General features: G+C 45.0%; 1 protein-coding gene across 2 annotated transcripts in view; it reads right to left on the reverse strand.

The window, feature by feature from the left end:
- The window catches only part of si:dkey-246g23.2 (solute carrier family 66 member 2), an 82886-nt gene that overhangs the window by 24888 nt on the left and 31197 nt on the right, over nucleotides 1-26801 (reverse strand). For both annotated transcript variants that reach the window (XM_021569669.2, XM_021569676.2), the window contains exon 4: nucleotides 9288-9504. In XM_021569669.2, the coding sequence (XP_021425344.1) occupies nucleotides 9288-9504 (217 nt within the window). The remainder of the gene's footprint in view (nucleotides 1-9287; nucleotides 9505-26801) is intronic.

A 26801-nucleotide genomic window follows, 5' to 3' on the forward strand; every position in this document is an offset into this window, starting at 1 on the left:
CCCAAATCCAGATAGCAGATGTCCTGAAAGAGCTGCAAAACCTGGACCCGTACAAATCAGCTGGGCTGGACAATCTGGACCCTCTATTCCTGAAACTATCCGCCGCCATTGTCGCAACCCCTATTACCAGCCTGTTCAACCTCTCTTTCATATCGTCTGAGATCCCCAAGGATTGGAAAGCTGCCGCAGTCATCCCCCTCTTCAAAGGGGGCGACACCCTGGACCCAAACTGTTACAGACCTATATCCATCCTGCCCTGCCTATCTAAGGTCTTCGAAAGCCAAGTCAACAAACAGGTCACTGACCATCTTGAATCCCACCGTACCTTCTCCGCTGTGCAATCTGGTTTCCGAGCCGGTCACGGGTGTACCTCAGCCACGCTCAAGGTACTAAACGATATCATAACCGCCATCGATAAAAGACAGTACTGTGCAGCCGTCTTCATAGACCTTGCCAAGGCTTTCGACTCTGTCAATCACCGTATTCTTATCGGCAGACTCAGTAGCCTCGGTTTTTCGGATGACTGCCTTGCCTGGTTCACCAATTACTTTGCAGACAGAGTTCAGTGTGTCAAATCGGAGGGCATGCTGTCCGGTCCTCTGGCAGTCTCTATGGGGGTGCCACAGGGTTCAATTCTCGGGCCGACTCTTTTCTCTGTATATATCAATGATGTTTCTCATGCTGCGGGCGATTCCCTGATCCACCTCTACGCAGACGACACCATTCTATATACTTCCGGCCCGTCCTTGGACACTGTGCTATCTAACCTCCAAACGAGCTTCAATGCCATACAGCACTCCTTCCGTGGCCTCCAACTGCTCTTAAACGCTAGTAAAACCAAATGCATGCTTTTCAACCGTTCGCTGCCTGCACCCGCACGCCTGACCAGCATCACCACCCTGGATGGTTCCGACCTTGAATATGTGGACATCTATAAGTACCTAGGTGTCTGGCTAGACTCTAAACTCTCCTTCCAGACCCATATCAAACATCTCCAATCGAAAATCAAATCAAGAGTCGGCTTTCTATTCCGCAACAAAGCCTCCTTCACTCACGCCGCCAAACTTACCCTAGTAAAACTGACTATCCTACCGATCCTCGACTTCGGCGACGTCATCTACAAAATTGCTTCCAACACTCTACTCAGCAAACTGGATGCAGTTTATCACAGTGCCATCCGTTTTGTCACTAAAGCACCTTATACCACCCACCACTGCGACTTGTATGCTCTAGTCGGCTGGCCCTCGCTACATATTCGTCGCCAGACCCACTGGCTCCAGGTCATCTACAAGTCCATGCTAGGTAAAGCTCCGCCTTATCTCAGTTCACTGGTTACGATGGCAACACCCATCCGTAGCACGCGCTCCAGCAGGTGTATCTCACTGATCATCCCTAAAGCCAACACCTCATTTGGCCGCCTTTCGTTCCAGTTCTCTGCTGCCTGTGACTGGAACGAATTGCAAAAATCGCTGAAGTTGGAGACTTTTATCTCCCTCACCAACTTCAAACATCTGCTATCTGAGCAGCTAACCGATCGCTGCAGCTGTACATAGTCTATTGGTAAATAGCCCACCCATTTTCACCTACCTCATCCCCATACTGTTTTTATTTATTTATTTTTATTTTTCTGCTCTTTTGCACACCAATATCTCTACCTGTACATAACCATCTGATCATTTATCACTCCAGTGTTAATCTGCATAATTGTAATTATTTGCCTACCTCATGCCTTTTGCACACAATGTATATATAGACTCCCCTTTTTTTCTACTGTGTTATTGACTTGTTAATTGTTTACTCCATGTGTAACTCTGTGTTGTCTGTTCACACTGCTATGCCTTATCTTGGCCAGGTCGCAGTTGCAAATGAGAACTTGTTCTCAACTAGCCTACCTGGTTAAATAAAGGTGAAATAAATAAAATAAAAAAAAAAAATGTGAAGTTGCAAACCGTAGACTGGTTTTGATTTTGGAGCAGTGGCTTCTTCCTTGCTGAGCGGCCTTTCAGGTTATGTCGATATAGGACTCGTTTTACTGTGGTTATAGAAACTTTTGTAGCTGTTTCCTCCAGCATCTTCACAAGGTCCTTTGCTGTTTTTCTAGGATTTATATACACTTTTCGCACCATAGTATGTTCATCTCTAGGAGACAGAACACTTCTCCTTCCTGAGCGGTATGATGGCTGCGTGGTCCCATGATGTTTATACTTGCATACTATTGTTTGTACAGAAGAATGTGGTACCTTCAGGCATTTGGAAATTGTTCCCAAGGATGAACCAGACTTGGGGAGGTCCACAATTTATTTCTGAGGTCTTGGCTGATTTCTTTTGATTTTCCCATGATGTCAAGCAAAGAGGCACTGAGTTTGAAGGTATGCCTTGAAATACAACCACAGGCACACCTCCAATTGACTCAAATTATGTCAATTAGTCTATCAGAAGCTTCTAAATCCATGACATCATTTTCTGGAAGGCACAGTCAACTCAGTGTATGTAACTTCTGACCCACTGGAATTGTGATACAGTGAATTATAGGTGAAATAATCTGTCTGTAAACAATTGTTGGAAAAATTACTTGTGTCATGCGCAAAGTAGATGTCCTAACCGACTTGCCAAAACTATAGTTGGTTAACAAGAAATTTGTGGAGTGGTTGAAAAACAAGTTTTAATGACTCCAACATAAGTGTATGTAAACTTCCGACTTCAACTGTATGTGAAGCTAGCCACAATAAGGATCAGCCACAATAGTGGACTTTGCGGTTAACCTTCAAAATAAAAGTGTGGCATAATTATACTACTTGTATTCATTTGCATCACTGTCAATGACAGACTGTAATTTGAAGGCAAACCGCAAATTCCACTATTGTGCCTAATCCTTATTGTGGCTAGCTTTACAACACATAACCCGGTCCAGGCAAGCCTCACTAGCCAGATGAAGCTAGCTGGCTGCTTATAACGTTAGCTTTGGACAACAGGGTAGCTGGCTAGCTATTTATTTTCTTGACCTGAAGTTAAATTTCAATAGGCAAATAACAAGTGGAAACCTAGTGGAAACCTAATACTTACTCACAAGGATTCCTAAATCATTGCTAAGATTAATGAAAATTACTGCAGTTTCTACTGGTCATTGTTTTCAGGCTGGTTGTATTGGTGCTAGCTAGGTACCAAGCTAAAGCTAGCTACCCCAGAAGTTGCGGTCGAACAAATTATGCTTTATTACCAACGCAGTATTGTAAACACATCGTTCGTGGTCGGTGTTTGCTTGTCTGCAGACTTTTTTTGTACAGCTTTGACAGTGCTGCTGTATCTTTTTTGACACGCAAAGACCCAAACGGTGTTCCATAGTATGTATGTCATGAAGCTAAGAGCAGTGATGCTATTACTGTGCAACTCCGGTAGGGAAACCTCTGAAAAATAGCGCACTTGGTGTGTGTACCGGAGCTCGACCAGTTGGCGAAAGCCAACAGCACCAATGAGAGAGAACGGTTGATAGTCAAGGGCAATGAATTCTATTATCTTGGCTTTAATGGATTCCGCCTTTGAGTTGTCTCACTGAAATGTTCTTACTCTTTCAAATGATGGCTCGACATGTTGACTACTCGATCCACACATCAGACATTGTGGGTTAGGTTAGGAATGCTGTGTTGCACGTGTAGAGCCAAATTTTACGTGGCGTCATGTACCTACGTTATATAGGTATGCACGGTAGCTTTGACATCTGTTAATAACATCGGCATTAAACTAGACATCGGGCAGATACTGATGTTGGCATTTTTAGCTAATATCGTCCGATTCCAATATGTTCACCGATATATCATGCATCCCTAGTTATTGCTGGTGTAGCTAAATTTTTGTGCTTCTAGTTCCGACAGTGCAGTAATATCTAACAAGTAATCTAACAGTTCCACAACAACTACCTTATACACACAAATGTAAAGGAATGGAATTAATATGTAAATATATGGACGAGCAATGTCAGAGCGGCATAGACTGAGATACAGTAGATAGTATCGAATACAGTATATACATATGAGATAATGCAAGTAATGCAAGATATGTAAACATTAAAGTGACATTATTAAAGTGACTAGTGTCCTATTTATTAAAAGTGGCCAACGATTTCAAGTCTGTGTATGTAGGCTGCTTCCTCTTTGGCTGTTTAATTAACAGTCTAATGGCTTTGAGATAGAAGCTGTTTTTCAGTCTCTCGGTCCCAGATTTGATGCACCTGTATTAACCTCACCTTCTGGATGATAACGGGGTGAACAGGCAGTGGCTTGGGTGGTTGTTGTCCTTGATGATCTTTTTGGCCTTCCTGTGACATCGGGTGCAGTAGGTGTCCTGAAGGGCAGGTAGTTTGCCCCTGGTGATGTGTTGTGCAGACCGCACCACCCTCTGGAGAGCCCTGCGGTTGCGGGCAGTGCAGTTGCCGTACCAGGCGGTGATACAGCCCGACAGGATGCTCTCAAGCCACATTTCTTCAGCCTCCTGAGGTTGAAGAGGCACTGTTACGCTTTCTTCACTACACTGTCTGTGTGGGTGGACCATTTCAGTGATGTGTACGCCGAGGAACTTAAAACGTTCCACCTTCTCCACTGGTGTTCTGTCTATGTGGATCGGGGGGAGGGGAGTACTCCCTCTGCTGTTTCCTGAAGTTCACGATCATCTCCTTCGTTTTGTTGATGTTGAGTGAGGTTATTTTCCTGACATCACACTCCCAGAGCACTCACATCCTCCCTGTAGGCTGTCTCATTGTTGTTGGTAATCAAGTCTACTACTGTTGTGTTTGCAAGCTTGATGATTGAGATGGAGGCATACATGGCCACACAGACATGGGTGAACAGGGAGTACAGGAGGGGGCTGAGCACACACCATTGTGGGGCCCCAGTGTTGAGGATCAGCGAAGTGGAGGTGTTGTTTCCTACCTTCACCACCTGGGGGCAGCACATCAGGAAGTCCAGGACCCAATTGCACAGGGCAGGGTTCAGACCCAGGGCCTCTAGCTTAATGATGAGCTTGGAGTGTACTATGGTGTTGAATGCTAAGCTATAGTCAATGAACAGCATTATTACATAGGTATTCCTCTTGTCCAGATGGGATAGGTCAGTGTGCATTGCAATTGCATCGTCTGTGGATCTATTAGGGCGGTAAGCAAATTGAAGTGGGTCTAGGGTGTCAGGTAAGGTGATATAATTCTTGACTAGTCTCTCAAAGCACTTCATGATGACAGAAGTGAGTGCGGGGCAATAGTCACTTAGTTCAGCTACATTTGCATTCTTGGGAATAGGGACAAATGGTGGCCATCTTGAAGCATGTGGGGACAGCAGACTGGGATAGGGAGAGATTGAATATGTCCTTAAACACACCAGCCAGCTGAGGACACGGCTAGGGATGTCGTCTGGGCCGGCAATCTTGCAAGGGTTAACACGTTTAAATGTCTTACTCACGACGGCCACGGATAAGGAGACAGTCCTTGGTAGCTGGCTGTGTCCGTGGCACTGTGTTATCCTCAAAGCGAGCAAAGAACGTGTTTAGCTTGACTGTGAGGAAGTCATTGGAGTCCGCGACGTAGCTGGTTTTCCTTTTGTAGTCCGTGATTGTCTGTAGACCCTTCCACATACATCTCGTGTCTGAGCCGTTGAATTACGATTCCACTTTGTCTCTATACTGACGTTTCGCATGTTTGATTGCCTTAAGGAGGGAATGACCACTCTGTTTGTATTCTGCCACATTCCCAGTCACCTTGCCATGGTTAAATGCGGTGGTTCGCTGCCAAAGGTGATTCAACAAAGTACTGGTTAAGGATCTGAATACTTACATTGGGGCAAAAAAATATTTAGTCAGCCACCAATTGTGCAAGTTCTCCCACTTAAAAAGATAGGGCCTGTAATTTTCATCATAGGTACACTTCAACTATGACAGACAAAATGACTAAAAAAATCCAGAAAATCACATTGTAGGATTTTTATTGAATTTATTTGCAAATTATGGTGGCACAATTGGTGGCTGACTAAATACTTTTTTGCCCCACTGTATGTACATCTGATATTTCAGTTTCTTATTTTTTAAATTAATTTTCATAGTTTTTTTTCAAAAAACCTGATTTGCTTTGTCATTATGGGGTATTGTGTGTAGATTGATGAGGGGAAAAATTTGTAACGTAACAAAGTTGTAACGTAACAAAATGTGGAAAATGTCAAGGGGACTGAATACTTTCCAAAATGCAATGTAGAACGCTATAGACTCATCAGCTCCCACTTTCTCCCATTGTGCTCTTTATAACAAACTATTCTGGGGAAGTACGGTAAAGCTTCATAATGTAAAATAATGTGACACGGTGAAATTAACTCAATCTGCTTTCTCTCGTAATATATTGCACAAGTTGACTGCAGGTATTTACTTAAAAAGTAGTTAGAAACATTAAAAAGTATTAAAAAACTTCCAATAAATAGTTTCAATGGTATTGATGGTATATGAAAACCATCCCGTAGGTATTTCCAAATACCCTGGTATACGGTATACTGCCCAACCCTACTGTAGTCCAAATACAATCAGTTACATTTCTCCTCAAGACAGAATAACCATACTATGAGACAGCAGTCACAGCTCAGCACATTAACAGAAGCTATCCTTCCTCGTCCGTCCTCAGTTCCATGTAGATAAGTCAGAGTGGAGACATGCTTCAGGCAGCACAGCCTTTTATGAGGCAAATGAACCATCAAGAGCACAGTTTAAGCATGCAACGGAGGAATGAGGGCTCATTTATATGGTTTCCAACTGTAATTCATATTTTATATTAACACAATAAATATGTCACAGCCCTGGTGCTAGACTGTAATGTCTTTGTCCTTGACGTGATTGCAACGTGGCTCTGGGCGGCAACTTGCTCACCCAATCAGTGAGAACATGAGGCCCGGTTCATCTCTGTCTCTGGGTGTCTCTACAGTGGTGGATCAGTGGGTAGCATGCTCTCTCAGTGTGTTATTCTAGTACTATAGCTACTATCACTACTATGGTCACCTAAGTGTGGTCCCTCTTTCTAGGAGGCCAGCCTCTGTTCCGTATTGCCTCGCTTAACTTCAGGGTCAGCTTCAGCATGTGAAGTAACCAAAAAAGTGTTAAAGAAATCAAAATATATTTTATATTTGAGATTCTTCAAAGTAGCCACCCTTTGCCTTGATGGCAGCTTTGCACACTCTTGGCATTCTCAACCAGCTTCATGAGGTAGTCACCTGGAATGCATTTCAATTAACAGGTGTGCCTTCTTAATGCATTTGAGCCAATCATTTGTGTTGTGACAAGGTAGGAGTGGTAAACAGAAGATAGCCCTATTTGGTAAAATACCAAGTCTATATTATGGCAAGAACAGCTCAAATAAGCAAAGACAAACGACAGTCCATCATTACTTTAAGACACGAAGGTCAGTCAATACTGAACATTAACAACTTTGAAAGTTTCTTCAAGTGCAGTTGCAAAAACCATCAAGCGCTATGATGAAACTGGCTCTCATGTGGACAGCCACAGGAAAGGAAGACCCAAAGTTACCTCTGCTGCAGAGGATAAGTTCATTAGAGCTAACTGCACCTCAGATTGCAGCCCAAATAAATGTTTCAGAGTTCAAATAACAGACATCTCAAAATCAACTGTTCAGAGGAGACCGTGGATCAGGCCTTCATGGTCGAATTGCTGCAAAGAAACCATTACTAAAGGACACCAATAATAAGAAGAGACTTGCTTCGGCAAAGAAACATGAGCAATGGACATTAGACTGGTGGAAATCTGACCTTTGGTCTGATGAGTCCAAATGTTAGATTTTTGGATCCAACCGCTGTCTCTTTGTGAGACGCAGAGTAGGTGAACGGATGATCTCCGCATGTGTGGTTCATCTGTATGCCATCTGTAAATACGAAATTACGAGCCTTGTTGGTTAAGCCACAGAAAAAGTTAGCAACCTTCCCACTAGCCATGATTGGCTGATATAAATTAGTGGGCTGGACATGCCGAGAGAGGAGAGCGGATTGGTCTGCCATATTGAAGGCTGCTGTCTATTTGAGCTCGTCAGTCTGTGTTGGTAATCCTGTCAAACACTGCTTTTTTATGTATTGTGTAGTGGAGCTGCATAAGTGTTGCTCTCCACTTTCTGGAGGATCAAGTTTTGAAATCTGTGGAATTAGAGTATGATAGCTAAAGAGATGGAGAAAACACCTGTCTCCGGATTACATCTTCAAACTAAGGGCAACTGTGGTATGGCATTCCTGACAGGGAGAAGCGTTCATCATGCATGATGATGTATACAGGTAAGATAGTCTAGCAATAGCTATCTACCTTTTTAGATATCACACATTTTTAATTTTGACAGAAAGTGGTTTCATTTCAAGCTAAAGTGTACTGTTAGCTAACTAGCTAACATTAGCTGGCTGGCTCCCTAGCTGACGTTACTATTTGTTTCTCAGAGCTGTTTGCTTTTCTAGTTAGAGTCTAATGTTAGCTAGCTCCCAACACTGTGGCATTGTTGGCACTTTGTTCATTGTTGTTTAACTACCTAATGTCAGCTGGCTGGCTCGTTAGCTAACATTACGTGTGTGATCTTAAACGCTGTTTACCTAGCTAGATTCATGGTTTACCTTGCTAGCTAGCTAGCTGAATGTCTTAAGCTAAAGTGCACTGTTAACTAGCTAGCTAACGTTAACTGGCTGGCTCCCTAGCGTATTCTATTCTACAATGTAGAAAATAATACAAATAAATGAGTAGGTGTGTCTGAAATGTTGACTCCTACTGTATACACACCCACACACACGACAGACAGACCAGGTGAAAGCTATGATCCCTTATTGATGTCACCTGTTAAATCCACTTCAATCAGTGTACATGAAGATGAGACAGATTAAAGGATTTTTAAGCCTCAAGACAATTGAGACATGGATTGTGTATGTGCGCCATTCAGTGGGTGAATGGGCAAGACAAAAGATGTCAGTGCATTTGAACAGAGTATGGTAGTAGGTGCCAGGCACACTGGTTTGAGTGTGTCAAGAATTGCAACGCTGCTGGGTTTTTCACACTCAACAGTTTCCTGTGTGTATCAATAATGGTCCACCACCCAAAGGACATCCAGCCAACTTGACACAACTGCATCCCTGTTGAATGCTTTCGACATCTTGTCAAGCCCATGCCCTAAGGGCAAAAGGGGCTGCAACTCAACATTAGGAAGGTGTTCCTAATGTTTTGTAAACTCAGTGTACCACACAGAGGTTTCATGGAGTGTGTGCCAGCCTGCCAGGCCACTCACTCACCTCATGCCACGGGTGGAGTGGTTGTGGAAGTTCTGCAGAAGCTGTGGCACCCCCAGCATGGCCTCAAACAGCACGGCCAGGGAGCCCAGGCCCTCCACGAACAGCACAGAGTCCAGCAGGAGAAGGGTGAGGAAGGCACACAGCACCGTGAAGGCAAAACAGAATAGCAGGTAGTCCTCAAACGCACTCCAGCTCCAGAAGTAGCGCAGGTCCAGATCTAAGAGAGGGGGGGAGAGAAGGGGGAGGAAGAGAGAGGGAGTGATAGAGGGAGAAGGGGAGGGGGAGAGATACCTTCATTAGAAAATGCACCATCACAGACATTCATTGAACACACCACACAAATCAATAGATTGCAAGTAAGTGAATGAAACAGAGACTCAGAAGCTTTTTCATCAAATCAAAAACAATCTGGCTCTGGACCCTGCAAGTGTCATCACTGGGCCCTTTCCACCACGTAGAGCCAATACAAAGCTATAGAGAGCTATTCCTTAAATCATTTAACCAGATTGTGCTTTCAAGCTCTGCTTTTTCAAAGTAAAGTCAAATGTAGCCGTTGAGGCGAAGCCTACACTCTGACCAATGAGAAAGGGACGCAACATGGCAGCAGAAAGAAAATGTGGTCACAGACCGAGAGCTCTTTTCTCACTGTAACAAATATTCATTATTCAGATATTCTAAGAATATTTAAACTTCCATCCATTATTTTCTGTTTGCACTGGCAGCCCAATAGGGTCGGCCTACTGTATATAGTAGCAGAGCCCTAGAGAGAAGACTGTTCACAGAAAATAGAGGCATTTAAATACAGTTCCAGATCTGCTTCAGTGACGTTATTATTGCCATTGTTCATCTAACTGTATTCTAATGCAATTCATGGACAAACAACCTAAAAGGAGAGAGAATGAGGAAGACTACATGACATAAAAGCCAAGAACAGTCAGAAAGAGAGAGTACTAAAGAGACCCCCCTGAGGGTCACAAGCTGAAATAAGAGTGGCTAGGAGTGACCTAAAATCCAGAGACAATCATGCATACAGTGTCAGAGGTTCTCTGTCTGGTAATGGTATATATAAAGCCAGTCAGCTCTTCACAAGACATACCACATGATCAATGGCCTCATATTCCTTTGAAATTACTGGAGAGGGGGGAATAGAATGAGCTGACATCAGCTGAATGGGATTGATAGTTAAATAAGAGCCCATTTGTTAGTGAGCCGACTGGACTGTGACCTTCCATATAGGAAGTGGTTGTGTTCCGCGTATTGTCATTAGGTTCTGCATTCTGAGCACCTGCACACAACACACGGCAGCACCTGCCAGGGGGAACAGTGGCGACGGTGGGACACACCTGTCAGGAACACAGACCGCTACACACCACCTCCGTTGCCGGGCCCACGGCACTGTGGAAGAGGCAGAGTGAGACGTCTCATAGCGAGCACCGAGCAGCGTGCATGATTAATGATTACGCTCCTACAGATCCAACACAGAGATAGGATCTGGGGGGGGGGGGGGGGGGGGCAGGATGGATGAAGAACAGAGAGGGGGACAGGACGCGTACACTCGCTTATGACAGCACGCACACGCATACGCACACACAGTGTCGTGTCCGTCCTTGCAGGGAGGGCCAGGGCCCACCACCATGAATAATATCTGTAGAGCCAGACGCTGACACTGATAGAATCTGAACAGGGCCTAGCAGAGAGGCCTTACTCAAAAAATAATCCTCACAGGACTTCATTTTCACCTGCAGAAAATTCTGATTTTACACGCCCCCCCCCCCCCCCCCCCCCTCTGTTCTAGTGTGCTTGAAGCTTCAGGTAAAAGCTCTGCCCTTTGTCGGGCACATGAAAGCTTCTCTCCCCTTTCATTTTGACGGGCTAATCACTACTGGCACTACTACAGCTTGCCCTGTTTTCCAAACTGCGGCCTGTTTTTCCCAAATACAGCCCTCTAACTATTCACTCCTCTCGCTCTCCATGCACTCCACCTCTCCTTTTAAAAGCCGAATAGTTTTATTTGCACACTCAAAAAACACCTACAGTAAATTGTCAAGTAAAACACAATGAAGAAACATAACCAATGAATCTGAATCACATCTAAAAGAACAAATCAGTAAATGTCCCTCTCATCTCCCCCTTTTTCTCTCTCTGCCATCCAGGCTGCTACAGCATCAGAGGCAGGCCGGCCTTCCCAGTGAGATCCCTGGCTTAGCTTAGCCAGTCTGGAGAGGAGAGCAGACTTGTTGACAGGCCGCACTTCGAAAGACCCACACAAGAAGGTACTGTACTGAGGAGGAAAAGTGGGGAGGTGAGGTGCCTCTTTTTTCAACAGCCCTTCAAAGATCAAACATTTCAATTACTAAAACAGCAACAAACAAAAGTGCTCAATGGAAATACTTCAAACATCGTGACAGTGTCGGTAACCCAGGGCAAACAGGTTTACAGCGGAGTCCACCCTAACCACATCTAGGATGCCATCTAGGGTTTACATTCTGCCAGTCATCTGGAGGACAGACAGTACAACAAACAGCTGCCAGTGTTAGCAGTGTTACAGCGCCCCATCAAGATTGTCCATCTCAGCCCACAACAAGGAAAAGGAGAGGGAAAGAAAGACACATTTCACTCGAAGCATTTCATGTCATGCAGAGTAGAGATATCTAGAGAAAGACAGCTAGAGAGAGACAGCTAGAGAGAGGCCCAGAATATCCAAACTCATCATCCATGATGGGTCTACTCCATCACAGCCCACCCCAGGCTCCAAATCCCACCCCAGGCCCCATGCCCCAGTTCCAAGGGAGTCCCAGTTCCAGATGCCATCCCTGCACTGCTGTCCTCCTGCAGGATCACCAGGGCCAACCCAGCCACCCTCTCTGTCTGTCTTCTGAGCCCATGACTCTGGGACAGGTCAACCATCGGCACAGAGATACTGCCATTTCAGCTCATAGTACGCCCACGTGTATCGATTATTCAAAGGGAGGTTGGATCCAGTTAGGTTGGATCCAAGATAATAAAACCATTAAATCAGATCTGCCAGACAAACCAAGAGAATAACAGGAAGTAAGCGTACATAGTCAGCGTGGTCTGCACACATTTTACTCAGCATCACTGACTGTGACTAATAAAGCACCTCTCAATTAGAAATCTTAACAACATGGCACCTATGCCCAAGTGCCATGGGCTATGGGCAGAGATCTGGCTGTCAGAGGGGAAGCCTGCAGGACAGGCTGAGGTTTGGAGAGCACAGGCTTTAACGAAGGCAGCAGACACAGAGGGCCTGGTTTCCTCAGTCAGCAGTGGGACTGATTGGCCTCTCATTAGGAAACACTAGACCACTGTCCTGTCTCATATTACACAAGTAGGTATGTTACTGCACATACTCAACATGGAAACAAAACATACAATATGTTTCCTCTTCAAGCTTCACCTCTTTCACGTCAGACTTTACATAGGAACACTGCAGAGCTCAAAAAGTCATTAAAATCTTGCCCCTAGTCAAAAAGTAGGATTTCTTTGTATTCATCAAGTTGAATTTGAACGAATGTGACAGGGGGTTTTGATTACAGCTGTATTACAGCATCTGAGACTGACTGGGTACCAGACAGACTGACATGGACATAACTGCTGATCAGAGAGCAGTAATGTGCGCCTGAAAGTGGCTCTACTCAAATTCTACCGGAGAAAGAAAATGTACTGTACCCTTCTCATAAGCTCTTTGAATATTCTGAACAAGGACAAAGACCGTGCTGATATAGCTATGTTATTAAGCTTATATTCAATTAAGCAGCTCTAAGTACACCGATTAAATTGGAATTAAAATACAATTTCTAAATCATTTAGCCATTCAGGCATATCCATATTTGCATTTTGCTATATATATTAGATGACTGCAGTACTATTCTATTGTATTGTGGCCCTGCTGCAGTGTCCTATGGTTCTGACCTGGGTCAGTCACACATCAACCCCTGCCTGTGTTCAATTAACATTTATTCAAATAAATAATGAGGACTGATTTGCATTATATGTCATTATAATATTCATACACATAGTAGTACACAATTTTATCCTGGAAGATAATTTCACAGGCAACACAAACCAAGGCAATCACATCCCTGAATGCTCACTAAAGCAGGTCATGTTAGATGGGCCTTTTCAAGATACTTTCCATAAAAGTATGGTTAGGATTTGTCCTCGACTCCTTTTCTGAGGTAGCCTACAAGACAGACACAGTCACCTAACCTACTACAATAACAAATGTTTCTATTCTGTCAGAGCAGCAGAGATAGACTAGTATATTTGACAATGTGGATTGCAATGACCTCATTGGCCAAACAGGTTAGAACTGATCAATCAATCATCCAGAATCCTCCCAGAACACATCCTGGTAAAGGCCTGTGCAGCACTCTGACGCCTCCCAGAACACATCCTGGTAAAGGCCCGTGCAGCACTCTGACGCCTCCCAGAACACATCCTGGTAAAGGCCCGTGCAGCACTCTGACGCCTCCCAGAACACATCCTGGTAAAGGCCTGTGCAGCACTCTGACGCCTCCCAGAACACATCCTGGTAAAGGCCCGTGCAGACGCCTCCCAGGACACATCCTGGTAAAGGCCCGTGCAGCACTCTGACGCCTCCCAGAACACATCCTGGTAAAGGCCCGTGCAGCACTCTGACGCCTCCCAGAACACATCCTGGTAAAGGCCCGTGCAGCACTCAGACGCCTCCCAGGACACATCCTGGTAAAGGCCCGTGCAGACGCCTCCCAGGACACATCCTGGTAAAGGCCCGTGCAGCACTCTGACGCCTCCCAGAACACATCCTGGTAAAGGCCTGTGCAGCACTCTGACGCCTCCCAGGACACATCCTGGTAAAGGCCCGTGCAGACTCCTCCCAGGACACATCCTGGTAAAGGCCCGTGCAGCACTCAGACGCCTCCCAGGACACATCCTGGTAATGGCCCGTGCAGCACTCAGACGCCTCCCAGGACACATCCTGGTAAAGGCCCATGCAGCACTCTGACGCCTCCCAGAACACATCCTGGTAAAGGCCTGTGCAGCACTCTGACGCCTCCCTGAACACATCCTGGTAAAGGCCCGTGCAGACGCCTCCCAGGACACATCCTGGTAAAGGCCTGTGCAGACGCCTTCCAGGACACATCCTGGTAAAGGCCCGTGCAGACGCCTCCCAGGACACATCCTGGTAAAGGCCCGTGCAGACGCCTCCCAGAACACATCCTGGTAAAGGCCCGTGCAGCACTCTGACGCCTCCCAGAACACATCCTGGTAAAGGCCCGTGCAGCACTCTGACGCCTCCCAGAACACATCCTGGTAAAGGCCCGTGCAGACGCCTCCCAGAACACATCCTGGTAAAGGCCCGTGCAGCACTCTGACGCCTCCCAGAACACATCCTGGTAAAGGCCCGTGCAGCACTCTGACGCCTCCCAGAACACATCCTGGTAAAGGCCCGTGCAGCACTCTGACGCCTCCCAGAACACATCCTGGTAAAGGCCCGTGCAGCACTCTGACGCCTCCCAGGACACATCCTGGTAAAGGCCCGTGCAGCACTCTGACGCCTCCCAGAACACATCCTGGTAAAGGCCCGTGCAGACGCCTCCCAGAACACATCCTGGTAAAGGCCTGTGCAGCACTCTGACGCCTCCCTGAACACATCCTGGTAAAGGCCCGTGCAGACGCCTCCCAGGACACATCCTGGTAAAGGCCTGTGCAGACGCCTCCCAGAACACATCCTGGTAAAGGCCCGTGCAGACGCCTCCCAGGACACATCCTGGTAAAGGCCCGTGCAGCACTCTGACGCCTCCCAGAACACATCCTGGTAAAGGCCCGTGCAGCACTCTGACGCCTCCCAGAACACATCCTGGTAAAGGCCTGTGCAGCACTCTGACGCCTCCCAGGACACATCCTGGTAAAGGCCTGTGCAGCACTCCGACGCCTCCCAGAACACATCCTGGTAAAGGCCCGTGCAGCTCTCTGACACCTCCCAGGACACATCCTGGTAAAGGCCTGTGCAGCTCTCTGACGCCTCCCAGAACACATCCTGGTAAAGGCCCGTGCAGCTCTCTGACACCTCCCAGGACACATCCTGGTAAAGGCCTGTGCAGCACTCTGACGCCTCCCAGAACACATCCTGGTAAAGGCCCGTGCAGACGCCTCCCAGAACACATCCTGGTAAAGGCCCGTGCAGCACTCTGACGCCTCCCAGAACACATCCTGGTAAAGGCCCGTGCAGCACTCTGACGCCTCCCAGAACACATCCTGGTAAAGGCCCGTGCAGACGCCTCCCAGAACACATCCTGGTAAAGGCCTGTGCAGCACTCTGACGCATCCCAGAACACATCCTGGTAAAGGCCCGTGCAGACGCCTCCCAGAACACATCCTGGTAAAGGCCCGTGCAGCACTCTGACGCCTCCCAGAACACATCCTGGTAAAGGCCCGTGCAGACGCCTCCCAGGACACATCCTGGTAAAGGCCCGTGCAGCACTCTGACGCCTCCCAGAACACATTCTGGTAAAGGCCCGTGCAGCACTCTGACGCCTCCCAGGACACATCCTGGTAAAGGCCCGTGCAGCACTCTGACGCCTCCCAGAACACATCCTGGTAAAGGCCTGTGCAGCACTCTGACAACTCCCTGAACACATCCTGGTAAAGGCCCGTGCAGCTCTCTGACGCCACACAGAGTGAAAAACTATAGACTGCGGAAGGAGGAAGTAGGCAGGTCAATGCACTCCTCATCTAAATAATGACTTTTTAATGAAGGCCGGATGGTAATTAGACAGGGGTCAGACTGGGTGATGCGGTAATCACACCCCGAGAACGCCTGCCACCTTGGTAACGTTCTGACAGAGCAGCAGCTGGAATGTGCATTCAGAAAAGTATTCAGATCCCTTGAATTTTTACACATTTGTTGGTATTACATCCTTATTCTAAAATGGATTACATTAAAAAAAAACAATCCTCATCAATCTACACACAATACCTCATAATGACAAAGTTAAAACAGGATTTTAGAAACAGAAATACCTTATTTACATAAGTATTCAGACCCTTTGCTATGAGACTCGAAATTGAGCTCAGGTGCATCCTGTTTCCATGTATCATCCTTGAGATGTTTCTACAACTTGATTGGAGTCCACCTGTGGTAAATTCAATTGATTGGACATGATTTGGAAAGGCACACACCTGTACATAAGGTCCCACAGTTGACAGTGTATGTCAGAGAAAACACCAAGCCATGAGGTCGAAGGAATTTGAAGAACACAGGGAGAAGTTTAGAACCACCAAGACTCTTCCTAGAGCTGGCTGCCCGGCCAAACTGAGCAATCAGGGGAGAAGGGCCTCGGGTCAGGGAGGTGACAAAGAACCCAATGGTCAATCTGACATCTCCACTGAGGAACACTGGAGCCCTGGGAGAACCTTCCAGAATGAGAACCATCTCTGCAGCATTCCACCAGTCAGGCCTTTATGGTAGAGTGGCTAGAAGGAAGCCACTCCTCAGTAAAAGGCACATGACAGCCTGCTTGGAGTTTGCCAAAAGGCACCTTAAGGACTCTCGGACCATGAGAAATGGTTTGCTGAAACCAAGATTGAACTTTCTGGCCTGAATGCCAAGTGTCACGTCTGGAACAAACCTGGCACCATCCCTACAGTGAAGCATGGTGGTGGCAGCATCATGTTGTGGGTATGTTTTTCGGGAGCAGGGACTGGGAGACTAGTCAGGATCAAGGCAAAGAAGAACAGAGCAAAGTACAGACAGATCCTTGATGAAAACCTGCTCCAGAGCGCTCAGGACCTCAGACTGGAGTGAAGGTTCATCTTCCAACAGGATAACGAAACTAAGCACACAGCCAAGACAACGCAGGAGTGGCTTCAGGACAAGTCTCAATGTCCCTTAGTGGCCCAGCCAGAGCCCAGACTTGAACCCGATCGAACATCTCTGGAGAGACCTGAAAATAGCTGTGCAGGCACACTCCCCATCCAACCTGACAGAGCTTGAAAAGATCTACCAAGAAAGTGAGAAACTCCTCAAACAGGTGTGCCAAGCTTGTAGCGTCATACCTAAGAAGAGTTGAGGCTGTATTCACTGCCAAAAGGTGCTTCAACAAAGTACTGAGTAAAGGGTCTGAATTTTTATTTCATCTTTATTTAACCAGGTAGGCTAGTTGAACAAGTTCTTATTTGCAACTGCGACCTGGCCAAGATAAAGCAAAGCAGTGTGACACAGACAACAACACAGAGTTATACATGGAGTAAACAATAAACAAGCCAATAACACAAACAAGTCAATGACACAGTAGAGAAAATAAAGTATATATACAGTGTGTGCAAAAAGCATGAGGAGGTAGGCAATAAACAGGCCATAGGAGCGAATAATTACAATTTAGCAGATTAACACTGGAGTGATAAATGAGCAGATGATGATGTGCAAGTAGAGATACTGGTGTGCAAAAGAGCAGAAAAGTAAATCAAATAAAAACAGTATGGGGATGAGGTAGGTAGATTGGGTGGGCTATTTACAGATGGACTATGTACAGCTGCAGCGATCGGTTAGCTGCTCATTTTTTATTTCAAATTAGTTTTTTTGCAACATTTTCAAAAAACCTGTTCTTGCTTTGTCATTATGCGGTACTGTGTGTAGATTGATGAGGGAAAATTGTTTATCCATTTTAGAATAAGGCTGTAACATAACACAATTAGAAAAAGTCAAGGGGTCTGTAATACTTTCCAAATGCACTGTGTAGAACAGTCCCTATTATAGAGTTGTCAGTTCATTTATATGTTCTAAAGTCTTCATATTGGAAAGCATAAAGTAAACATTATCACAACAATCCTTTAATGGTCTTTGTACACACATTCATGGCATAGACTTGGTTCAAGACAGAGATACAAAAACAGAGGACAAGGTCATTCCTCAACAACAGCCTTTGACCACTGTCTAGCTGTCCAGTCACGAGCCAAATGAGAGAAAAAAAACACCACCAGGCATAGTCAAGGTGACATTGCCATTTCTATATCTTCGACAAGAAAAGAGCCTTGTCTGGAAAGTGGTCTGATAGATAGATTCAATTGTCTGACCAGAAATACCTAAACTCACCCCCCTCAGCCTTTTCTCAGATTATCTATTATTTACACCGGTCTTATCTGACCAGGAAGTCTTCTATTGATAATGTGTCTGCTGGGTAGCAGATAATTCACAGGCGTCATATCGAGCAGGACCTGCTAGTCCCTCTGTGCATTTTCCCTTATCAGGACCCTCCTCACTGCTCCAGCTGCTCACCTGGTGATCACTATCACACAAGTCACCTTCACATGGATTAAGTGTGTGTGTGTGTGTGTGTGTAAACACACCAGCAATAAGAATTGACCAAACCTTGTCTACTAGGCTCTTTGTTGACTGTTATGCCTACCTCTTAGAATGCTAAAAACGTACAGAGCAGTACACTACACGCTTGACCACCCTCCTTCACCAAGGTCAATCCTCTGTGTTCAACCACTCCTCTCTCCTATCCTGATGTCATCCTCTAAACATGCAGCTGGCCTGCCTACCCCGGCTGATGTTCAAATAAAACGTACCTCACAGTGCAGTGTGCAACATGCCGCATCACCTCACACTCTCCTCTCCTCTCCTCCCTCCACACACTGCTATTACAATCGGTCTGCCCTGCGCCTACATAACAGCCTTCCCTCTAACCACTTCTACAAGAGCACAGCAAGATTACAGCCTCATCCATTTGTGAGTTTTACCTGAACTCTCCTGCCATACAGGGAATGATGAGTCATTAAACTCTATTTATTTAACTCTAATCTCTATATTCTCGTTTCCACATTGTTCCCGATTGTGTGCTATTACAGTGAAGTGTCCTGGGGGGACAAAGGGAGCATGGGCTGTAATGTCACCGTGACCTTATGGTCAGGAGAAACATTATGGAAAAGTCACCATTTTATCCTTACCTACAACATGCCTTTCTGGAGAAAAAAAATTATAATTCCTAGCCCCGAGGGGGAAAAATAAAAATAATACTTTTTCAACAATGTTTTGAGGGCAAGTGGTAGCTGGGGAGTCAGTAATGACTTAGTATGGGTAGAATCAGGACAAGACAAGGACAGAGACAATAAAGGGCTTTTATCTCTAGTTCTCTGAGCTAAATGGAAGTTACACAGCAGGATTAAGACTGCAGGATGATGAGAGTGTGAGAGACAGAGCGACAGAGCGCGAGCGATAGAGTGCGAGAGCGACAGAGCGCGTTGAGCGACAGACAGAGCGTGTTGAGCGACAGACAGAGCGCGTTCAGCGACAGACAGAGCGCGTAGAGCGAAAGACAGAGCGAGCGAGAGAGAGAAAAAAGCAGTTCTGATAAGAGTTACATAAGAACAATGCAAGCCAGACAGTGAGTGGCTTCAAGGGCAAAGCATAACAGCAACACACGCACTGCAGCAGGGTTTCCTACCGCAGCAGGGTTTCCTACCGCAGCAGGCAGATGACACCAGCCAGGCTCCAGACTCTAATCTATACAATGCCAAGCTACACACCTGACTGGGACCCATTTAGGGCCAACTAACTAACTTATAAACTCATTTATGTCTCAAGCTCTGTCAGGTTGGATGGGGAGCGTTGCTGCACAGCTATTTTCAGGTCTCTCCGGAGATGTTTGATTGGGTTCAAGTCCGGGCTCTGGCCAGGCCACTAAAGGACATTCAGAGACTTGTCCCAAAGCCACTCCTGCGTGGTCTTGGCTGTGTGCTTAGGGTCGTCGTCCTGTTGGAAGGTGTACCTTTGCCCCAGTCTGAGGTCCTGAACACTTTGGAGCAGGTTTTCATCAAGGATCTCTCTGTACATTACTCCATTCCTCTTTCCCTCGGTCCTGACTAGTCTCCCAGTCCCTGCAGCTGAAAAACATCCCCACAACATGATTCTGCCACCACCATGCTTCACCATAGGGATGGTGGCAGGTTTCCTTCAGACGTGATGCTTGGCATTCAGGCCAAAGAGTTCAGTATTGGCTTCATCAGACCAGAGAATCTTGTTTCTCATGGTCTGAGAGTCCATTAGGTGCCTTTTGGTAAACTCCAAGCGGGCAGAGGAGTCAACACTACCATATAGACCTGATTGGTGGAGTGCTACAGAGATGGTTGTCCTTATCCCATCTCCACAGAGGAACTCTGGAGCTCTGTCAATGACCATCAGGTTCTTGGTCACCTCCCTGACCAAGGCTCTTTTCCCCCGATTGCTCAGTTTGGCAGGTGGCCAGGTCTAGGAAGAGTCTTGGTTGTTCCAAACTTCTTCCTGTGTTCTTGGGGACAATCAATGCTGTAGACATTTTTTTGTACCCTCCCTAGATCTATGCCTCGACACAAACCTGTCTCAGAGCTCTACGGACAATTCCTTCGACCTCATGGCTTTGTTGTTGCTCAGACATGCACTGAACAGTGGGACCTTATTTAGACTTTCCAAATCATGTCCAATCAATTGAATTTACAGGTGGGCTCCAATCAAGTGGTAGAAACATCTCAAGGATGATCAATGGAAACAGGATGCACATGAGCTCAACTTTGAGTCTCATAGCAAAGGGTCTCAATACTTATGTAAATAAGGTACATGTATGTTTAAAAAAATATATACATTCGAAATATAACAATTTTCCCTTTATCATCATAGGGTATTGTGTGTAGATTGGTGAGGTGTAAAAAAATTATTACATCGATTTTAGAACAAGGCTGTAAAGTAACAAAATGTGGAAAAAGTGAAGTGGTTTGAATACTTTCCGAATGCACTGTAGTTGCAATGCAAAATGACTAGTTGATTTGGGAAAGAGGGATGGCTGGAGGGGGTTGGGGAATGAGTGAAAGCAACATCAAAGATTAAGGGAGAGAAATAAAGTATAAGTGACATTACATTACATGGGGAACGAGACAATAGTGTGGAGGTATGCCAACTACTCTGATCTTGCTTCAATGTCAGTCTAAAATGGACAATTAAATAAAGAGCAAATAAACAAAAATATAAATGCACCATGTAACAATTTAAAATATTTTACAGAGTTACAATTCATATTAGGAAATCAGTCAATTGAAATAAATGAATTAGGCCCTAATCTATGGATTTCACATGACTGGCAATACAGATATGCATCTGAGAGTCAGACAATGGGTCACAGATAGGTCCCGTGTGGCTCAGTTGGTATACAAACGGTTGTGGGTTCAATTCCCACAGGGGACCAGTACAAAAAAAGTATGGAACTGGATAAGAGAGTATGCTAAATGACAACAAAAAAAAAGGAGGGAACCAGTCAGTATCTGGGGCTCAGGATCTTGCCACAGTATCTATGTTCATTCAAATTGCCATCGATAAAATGCAATTGTGTTTGTTGCCCATAGCTTATGCCTGCCCATACCATAACCCAACTGCCACCATGGGGCACTCTGTTTCAACGTTGACATCAGCAAACCGCTTGCCCACATTGCCCATTCACGTTGTCTGCCAAACCGGGAGTCATCCGTCAAAGCACACTTCTCCAGCATGCCAGTGGCCAACAAAAGTGAGCATTTGTCAGGTCAAGACCCTGGTGAGAACGACGAGCATGCAGATGAGCTTCCCTGAGATGGTTTCTGACAACAAAAATGATTTGGTTGTGCAAACCCACAGTTTAATCGGTTGGCTGGTCTCAGACGATACTGCAGGTGAAGAAGACTTATGAGGTCCTGGGCTGGTGTGGTTACACAGAGTCTGCAGTTGTGAGGAAGGTTGGACATACTGCCAAATTCTCTAAACAATGAAGGCGGCTTATGTTAGAGAAATAAACAAATGATCTGGCAACAGCTCTGGTGGACATTCCTGCAGTCAGCATGCCACAATTGCACACTCCCTTAAAACATCTGTGGAATTGTGTTGTGTGACGAAACTGCACATTTTAGAGTGGCCTTTTATTGTCCTTAGGACAAGGTGCACCTGTGTAATGATCATGCTGTTTAATCAGCTTCTTGATATGCTACACCTGTCAGGTGGATGTATTGTCTTGGCAAAGGAGAAATGCTCAGTAACAGAGATGTAAACAAATGGGTGCACAAAATTTGAGACAAATAAGCTTTGTATGGAACATTTCTGGGATTTTTTTATTTCAGCTGATGAAACATGGGAACAACGTTTTACATGTTGTGTTTATATTTCTGTTCAGTATATATTCCGGTCAGACGGTGGGGCAGTGGGGGTTACAGCAGTTAGGCCTCCGTTATTCCCTCCCTCCCGGGGCAACCACAGAGCATCATGGAGCAATGAGACAGCAAGGACATGGTGGTGGACGATGGGATGGGGGGGGACGTTCTCTGACAATGGCTTGGGACGATCACATCACCAACCAAGACATATTGAGGACAGTGGGGTCAGACATTGAGGACAGTGTGGCCAGTTTATTCTGGTGGATGTGGACATATCCTTTACCATTCCCCTGCATGACAAATCATAAGCGGTTGCCTCAATCTTGTCAGCCTTTCTGTCTGAATCTCTAGAACTCCACCAAACTGTATATTTTTTATGCCTTTTTCACTCCTCTGTCTCTCTACTTCCCTCTGGCATTTTCCGTCCTCGCTCCATTAACAGGGGTTGCATAGCATAGACAATAGGCGCTTCCTTATGTCCGAACAGTTTTTTTAAGTTCTCTGCATTCCCTGTTCAGTCTGTCAGTTCTGGCATATATTATTCTTACTTTGATCTGAAACAGCATTCTGAGATTGGGGACAGAGTTCAGCCAATTGATGCGTCAAGTGTGTGTGTTGGATCCTTCCTGCCAATAGAGCTAATTAATAGGAGCTTGTCAGGGTCAAGGGGCTGGAGGCACCACACTACTCTGCCTAATCACACCCTTACTGGGTATCAGCGCCAATGCAAGGTTAGAGCAGCCCACTGTAAAATGCCAGACTGGCGTTACACTAAACCGGACCTGATATTTCTGGGACACAGACTCTGGAAGGTGTTGTGTTTCTTAGAGTGAGAGGTTTGTATGGAGGGCTGGGTGCTGCTCAGGGCTGTTCTCAGTGAGCTCAGTGAGCCCAGTGTGAGACAAGGTGGAGGAGACGGGAGACGTTCAACGCCTCAGGGAGAGCCCTAGGCGCAAACAGGGCTGGACATTTTTCAGCCCATTTTTGCGTCACAACCAAAACCCACAAAAACAGTCACCAGACATCTTGCGTCCACGTGCACGAACCCACACGAGCGCACACACACAAACCCACACGTGCACGCACACACACGCACCCTCACCGCTTCACAATTCTTTTGCCAGACATATCACAGCTGTTATACAGTACAGAGGCAAACACCATACAGAGATGGGCTTTTATGTGCCATCTAATGAAATAGAGATCTTTTCATTTCCTTTTGATGGCTGCAGGTGTAGTCTAATAAGGGGTGTCAAACTCATTCTGCTGGTTTTTGTTTTTTCCTTTCAATTAAGACAAATCAGGTGAGGGAAGTTCCTTACTAATTAGTGACCGTAATTAATCAATCAAGTACAAGGGAGGAGCAAATATCAAAGTTTATTGTTATAGCAGGTGCAGCAAAATGTTAACGTAGAATGTCTCACCAATACAAATTTCACTTTTTATTTTTTTTATTTATCTAAACAAGGAATAACAATCCATAGTAGATAGTGAACATGTGTGAGAATCCAGAATATGTGGTGTGTATATGTGGTGTGTATAGACAGTATATAACTCAGAAAATAAAATGATATGTACAGAAGCAGGTATATTAGAATGAGCTGTGAGCGAGAATACAGTATATACATACAGTGAGTAAACAACAGTAAATAAACAGAATATGAAGTGACCAGCGTTCAATGACTATATACAGTGCCTTGCGAAAGTATTCGGCCCCCTTGAACTTTGCGACCTTTTGCCACATTTCAGGCTTCAAACATAAAGATATAAAACTGTATTTTTTTGTGAAGAATCAACAACAAGTGGGACACAATCATGAAGTGGAACGACATTTATTGGATATTTCAAACTTTTTTAACAAATCAAAAACTGAAAAATTGGGTGTGCAAAATTATTCAGCCCCTTTACTTTCAGTGCAGCAAACTCTCTCCAGAAGTTCAGTGAGGATCTCTGAATGATCCAATGTTGACCTAAATGACTAATGATGATACATACAATCCACCTGTGTGTAATCAAGTCTCCGTATAAATGCACCTGCACTGTGATAGTCTCAGAGGTCCGTCAAAAGTGCAGAGAGCATCATGAAGAACAAGGAACACACCAGTTAGGTCCGAGATACTGTTGTGAAGAAGTTTAAAGCCGGATTTGGATACAAAAAGATTTCCCAAGCTTTAAACATCCCAAGGAGCACTGTGCAAGCGATAATATTGAAATGGAAGGAGTATCAGACCACTGCAAATCTACCAAGACCTGGCCGTCCCTCTAAACTTTCAGCTCATACAAGGAGAAGACTGATCAGAGATGCAGCCAAGAGGCCCATGATCACTCTGGATGAACTGCAGAGATCTACAGCTGAGGTGGGAGACTCTGTCCATAGGACAACAATCAGTCGTATATTGCACAAATCTGGCCTTTATGGAAGAGTGGCAAGAAGAAAGCCATTTCTTAAAGATATCCATAAAAAGTGTTGTTTAAAGTTTGCCACAAGCCACCTGGGAGACACACCAAACATGTGGAAGAAGGTGCTCTGGTCAGATGAAACCAAAATGTAACTTTGGCGTAAAAGCAACACAGCTGACCACACCATCCCCACTGTCAAACATGGTGGTGGCAGCATCATGGTTTGGGCCTGCTTTTCTTCAACAGGGACAGGGAAGATGGTTAAAATTGATGGGAAGATGGGTGGAGCCAAATACAGGACCATTCTGGAAGAAAACCTGATGGAGTCTGCAAAAGACCTGAGACTGGGACGGAGATTTGTCTTCCAACAAGACAATGATCCAAAACATAAAGCAAAATCTACAATGGAATGGTTCAAAAATAAACATATCCAGGTGTTAGAATGGCCAAGTCAAAGTCCAGACCTGAATCCAATCGAGAATCTGTGGAAAGAACTGAAAACTGCTGTTCACAAATGCTCTCCATCCAACCTCACTGAGCTCGAGCTGTTTTGCAAGGAGGAATGGGAAAACATTTCAGTCTCTCGATGTGCAAAACTGATAGAGACATACCCCAAGCGACTTACATCTGTAATCGCAGCAAAAGGTGGCGCTACAAAGTATTAACTTAAGGGGGCTGAATAATTTTGCACGCCCAATTTTTCTGATTTTGATTTGTTAAAAAAGTTTGAAATATCCAATAAATGTCGTTCCACTTCATGATTGTGTCCCACTTGTTGTTGATTCTTCACAAAAAAATACAGTTTTATATCTTTATGTTTGAAGCCTGAAATGTGGCAAAAGGTCGCAAAGTTCAAGGGGGCCGAATACTTTCGCAAGGCACTGTACATTGAGCGTATAAAACATTAGGAACACCTGCTCTTTCCTTGACATACTGACCAGGTGACAGCTATGATCCCTTGATGTCACTTGTGCTTCTACACCTGCATTGCTTGCTGTTTGGGGTTTTAGGCTGGGTTTCTGTACAGCACTTTGAGATATCAGCTGATGTACGAAGGGCTATATAAATACATTTGATTTGATTTGATTTAAATCCACTTTAATCAGTGTAGATGAAGGGGGGGAGACAGGTTAAAAAATGATTTTTAAGCCTTGAGACATGTGTGCCATTCAAAATATTTAAGTGCCATTGAACAGGGAATGGTAGTAGGTGCCAGGCGCACTGGTTCAAATCAAATCACATTTTATTTGTCACATACACATGGTTAGCAGATGTTAATGAGAGTGTAGCGAAATGCCTGTGCTTCTAGTTCCGACAATGCAGTAATAACCAACGAGTAATCTAACCTAACAATTTCACAACAACTACCTTATGTAAAGGAATACAAGTGTAAAGGAATGAAGAAAATGTACATACAAATTTTATGAATGAGTGATGGTACAGAACGGCATAGGCAAGATGCAATAGATGGTATCGGGTAAAATATGAGATGTGTAATGTAGGGTATGTAAACATATAGAAGTGGCATTGTTTAAAGTGGCTAGTGATACATGTATTACATCAAGATGGCAAGATGCAGTAGATGGTATAGAGTACCGTATATACATATGAGATGAGTAATGTAGGGTATGTAAACATTATATGAAGTGGCATTGTTTAAAGTGGCTAGTGATACATTTTATCAATTTTACATTATTAAAGTGGCTGGAGTTTTTATTTTTTATTTTACCTTTATTCATCTAGGCAGGTCAGTTAAGAACAAATTCTTATTTTTAATGATGGCCTAGGAACAATGGGTTAACTGCCTTGTTCAGGGACAGAACGACAGATTTGTACCTCGTCAACTCGGGGATTTGAACTTGCAAACTTTCGATTACTAGTCCAATGCTCTAACCACTAGGCTACCCTGAGTCAGTATGTTGGCAGCAACCACTCAATGTTAGTGATTGCTATTTAACA

Source organism: Oncorhynchus mykiss, chromosome 2 (genome assembly GCF_013265735.2).
Source record: "Oncorhynchus mykiss isolate Arlee chromosome 2, USDA_OmykA_1.1, whole genome shotgun sequence".
Lineage (NCBI taxonomy): Eukaryota > Metazoa > Chordata > Actinopteri > Salmoniformes > Salmonidae > Oncorhynchus > Oncorhynchus mykiss.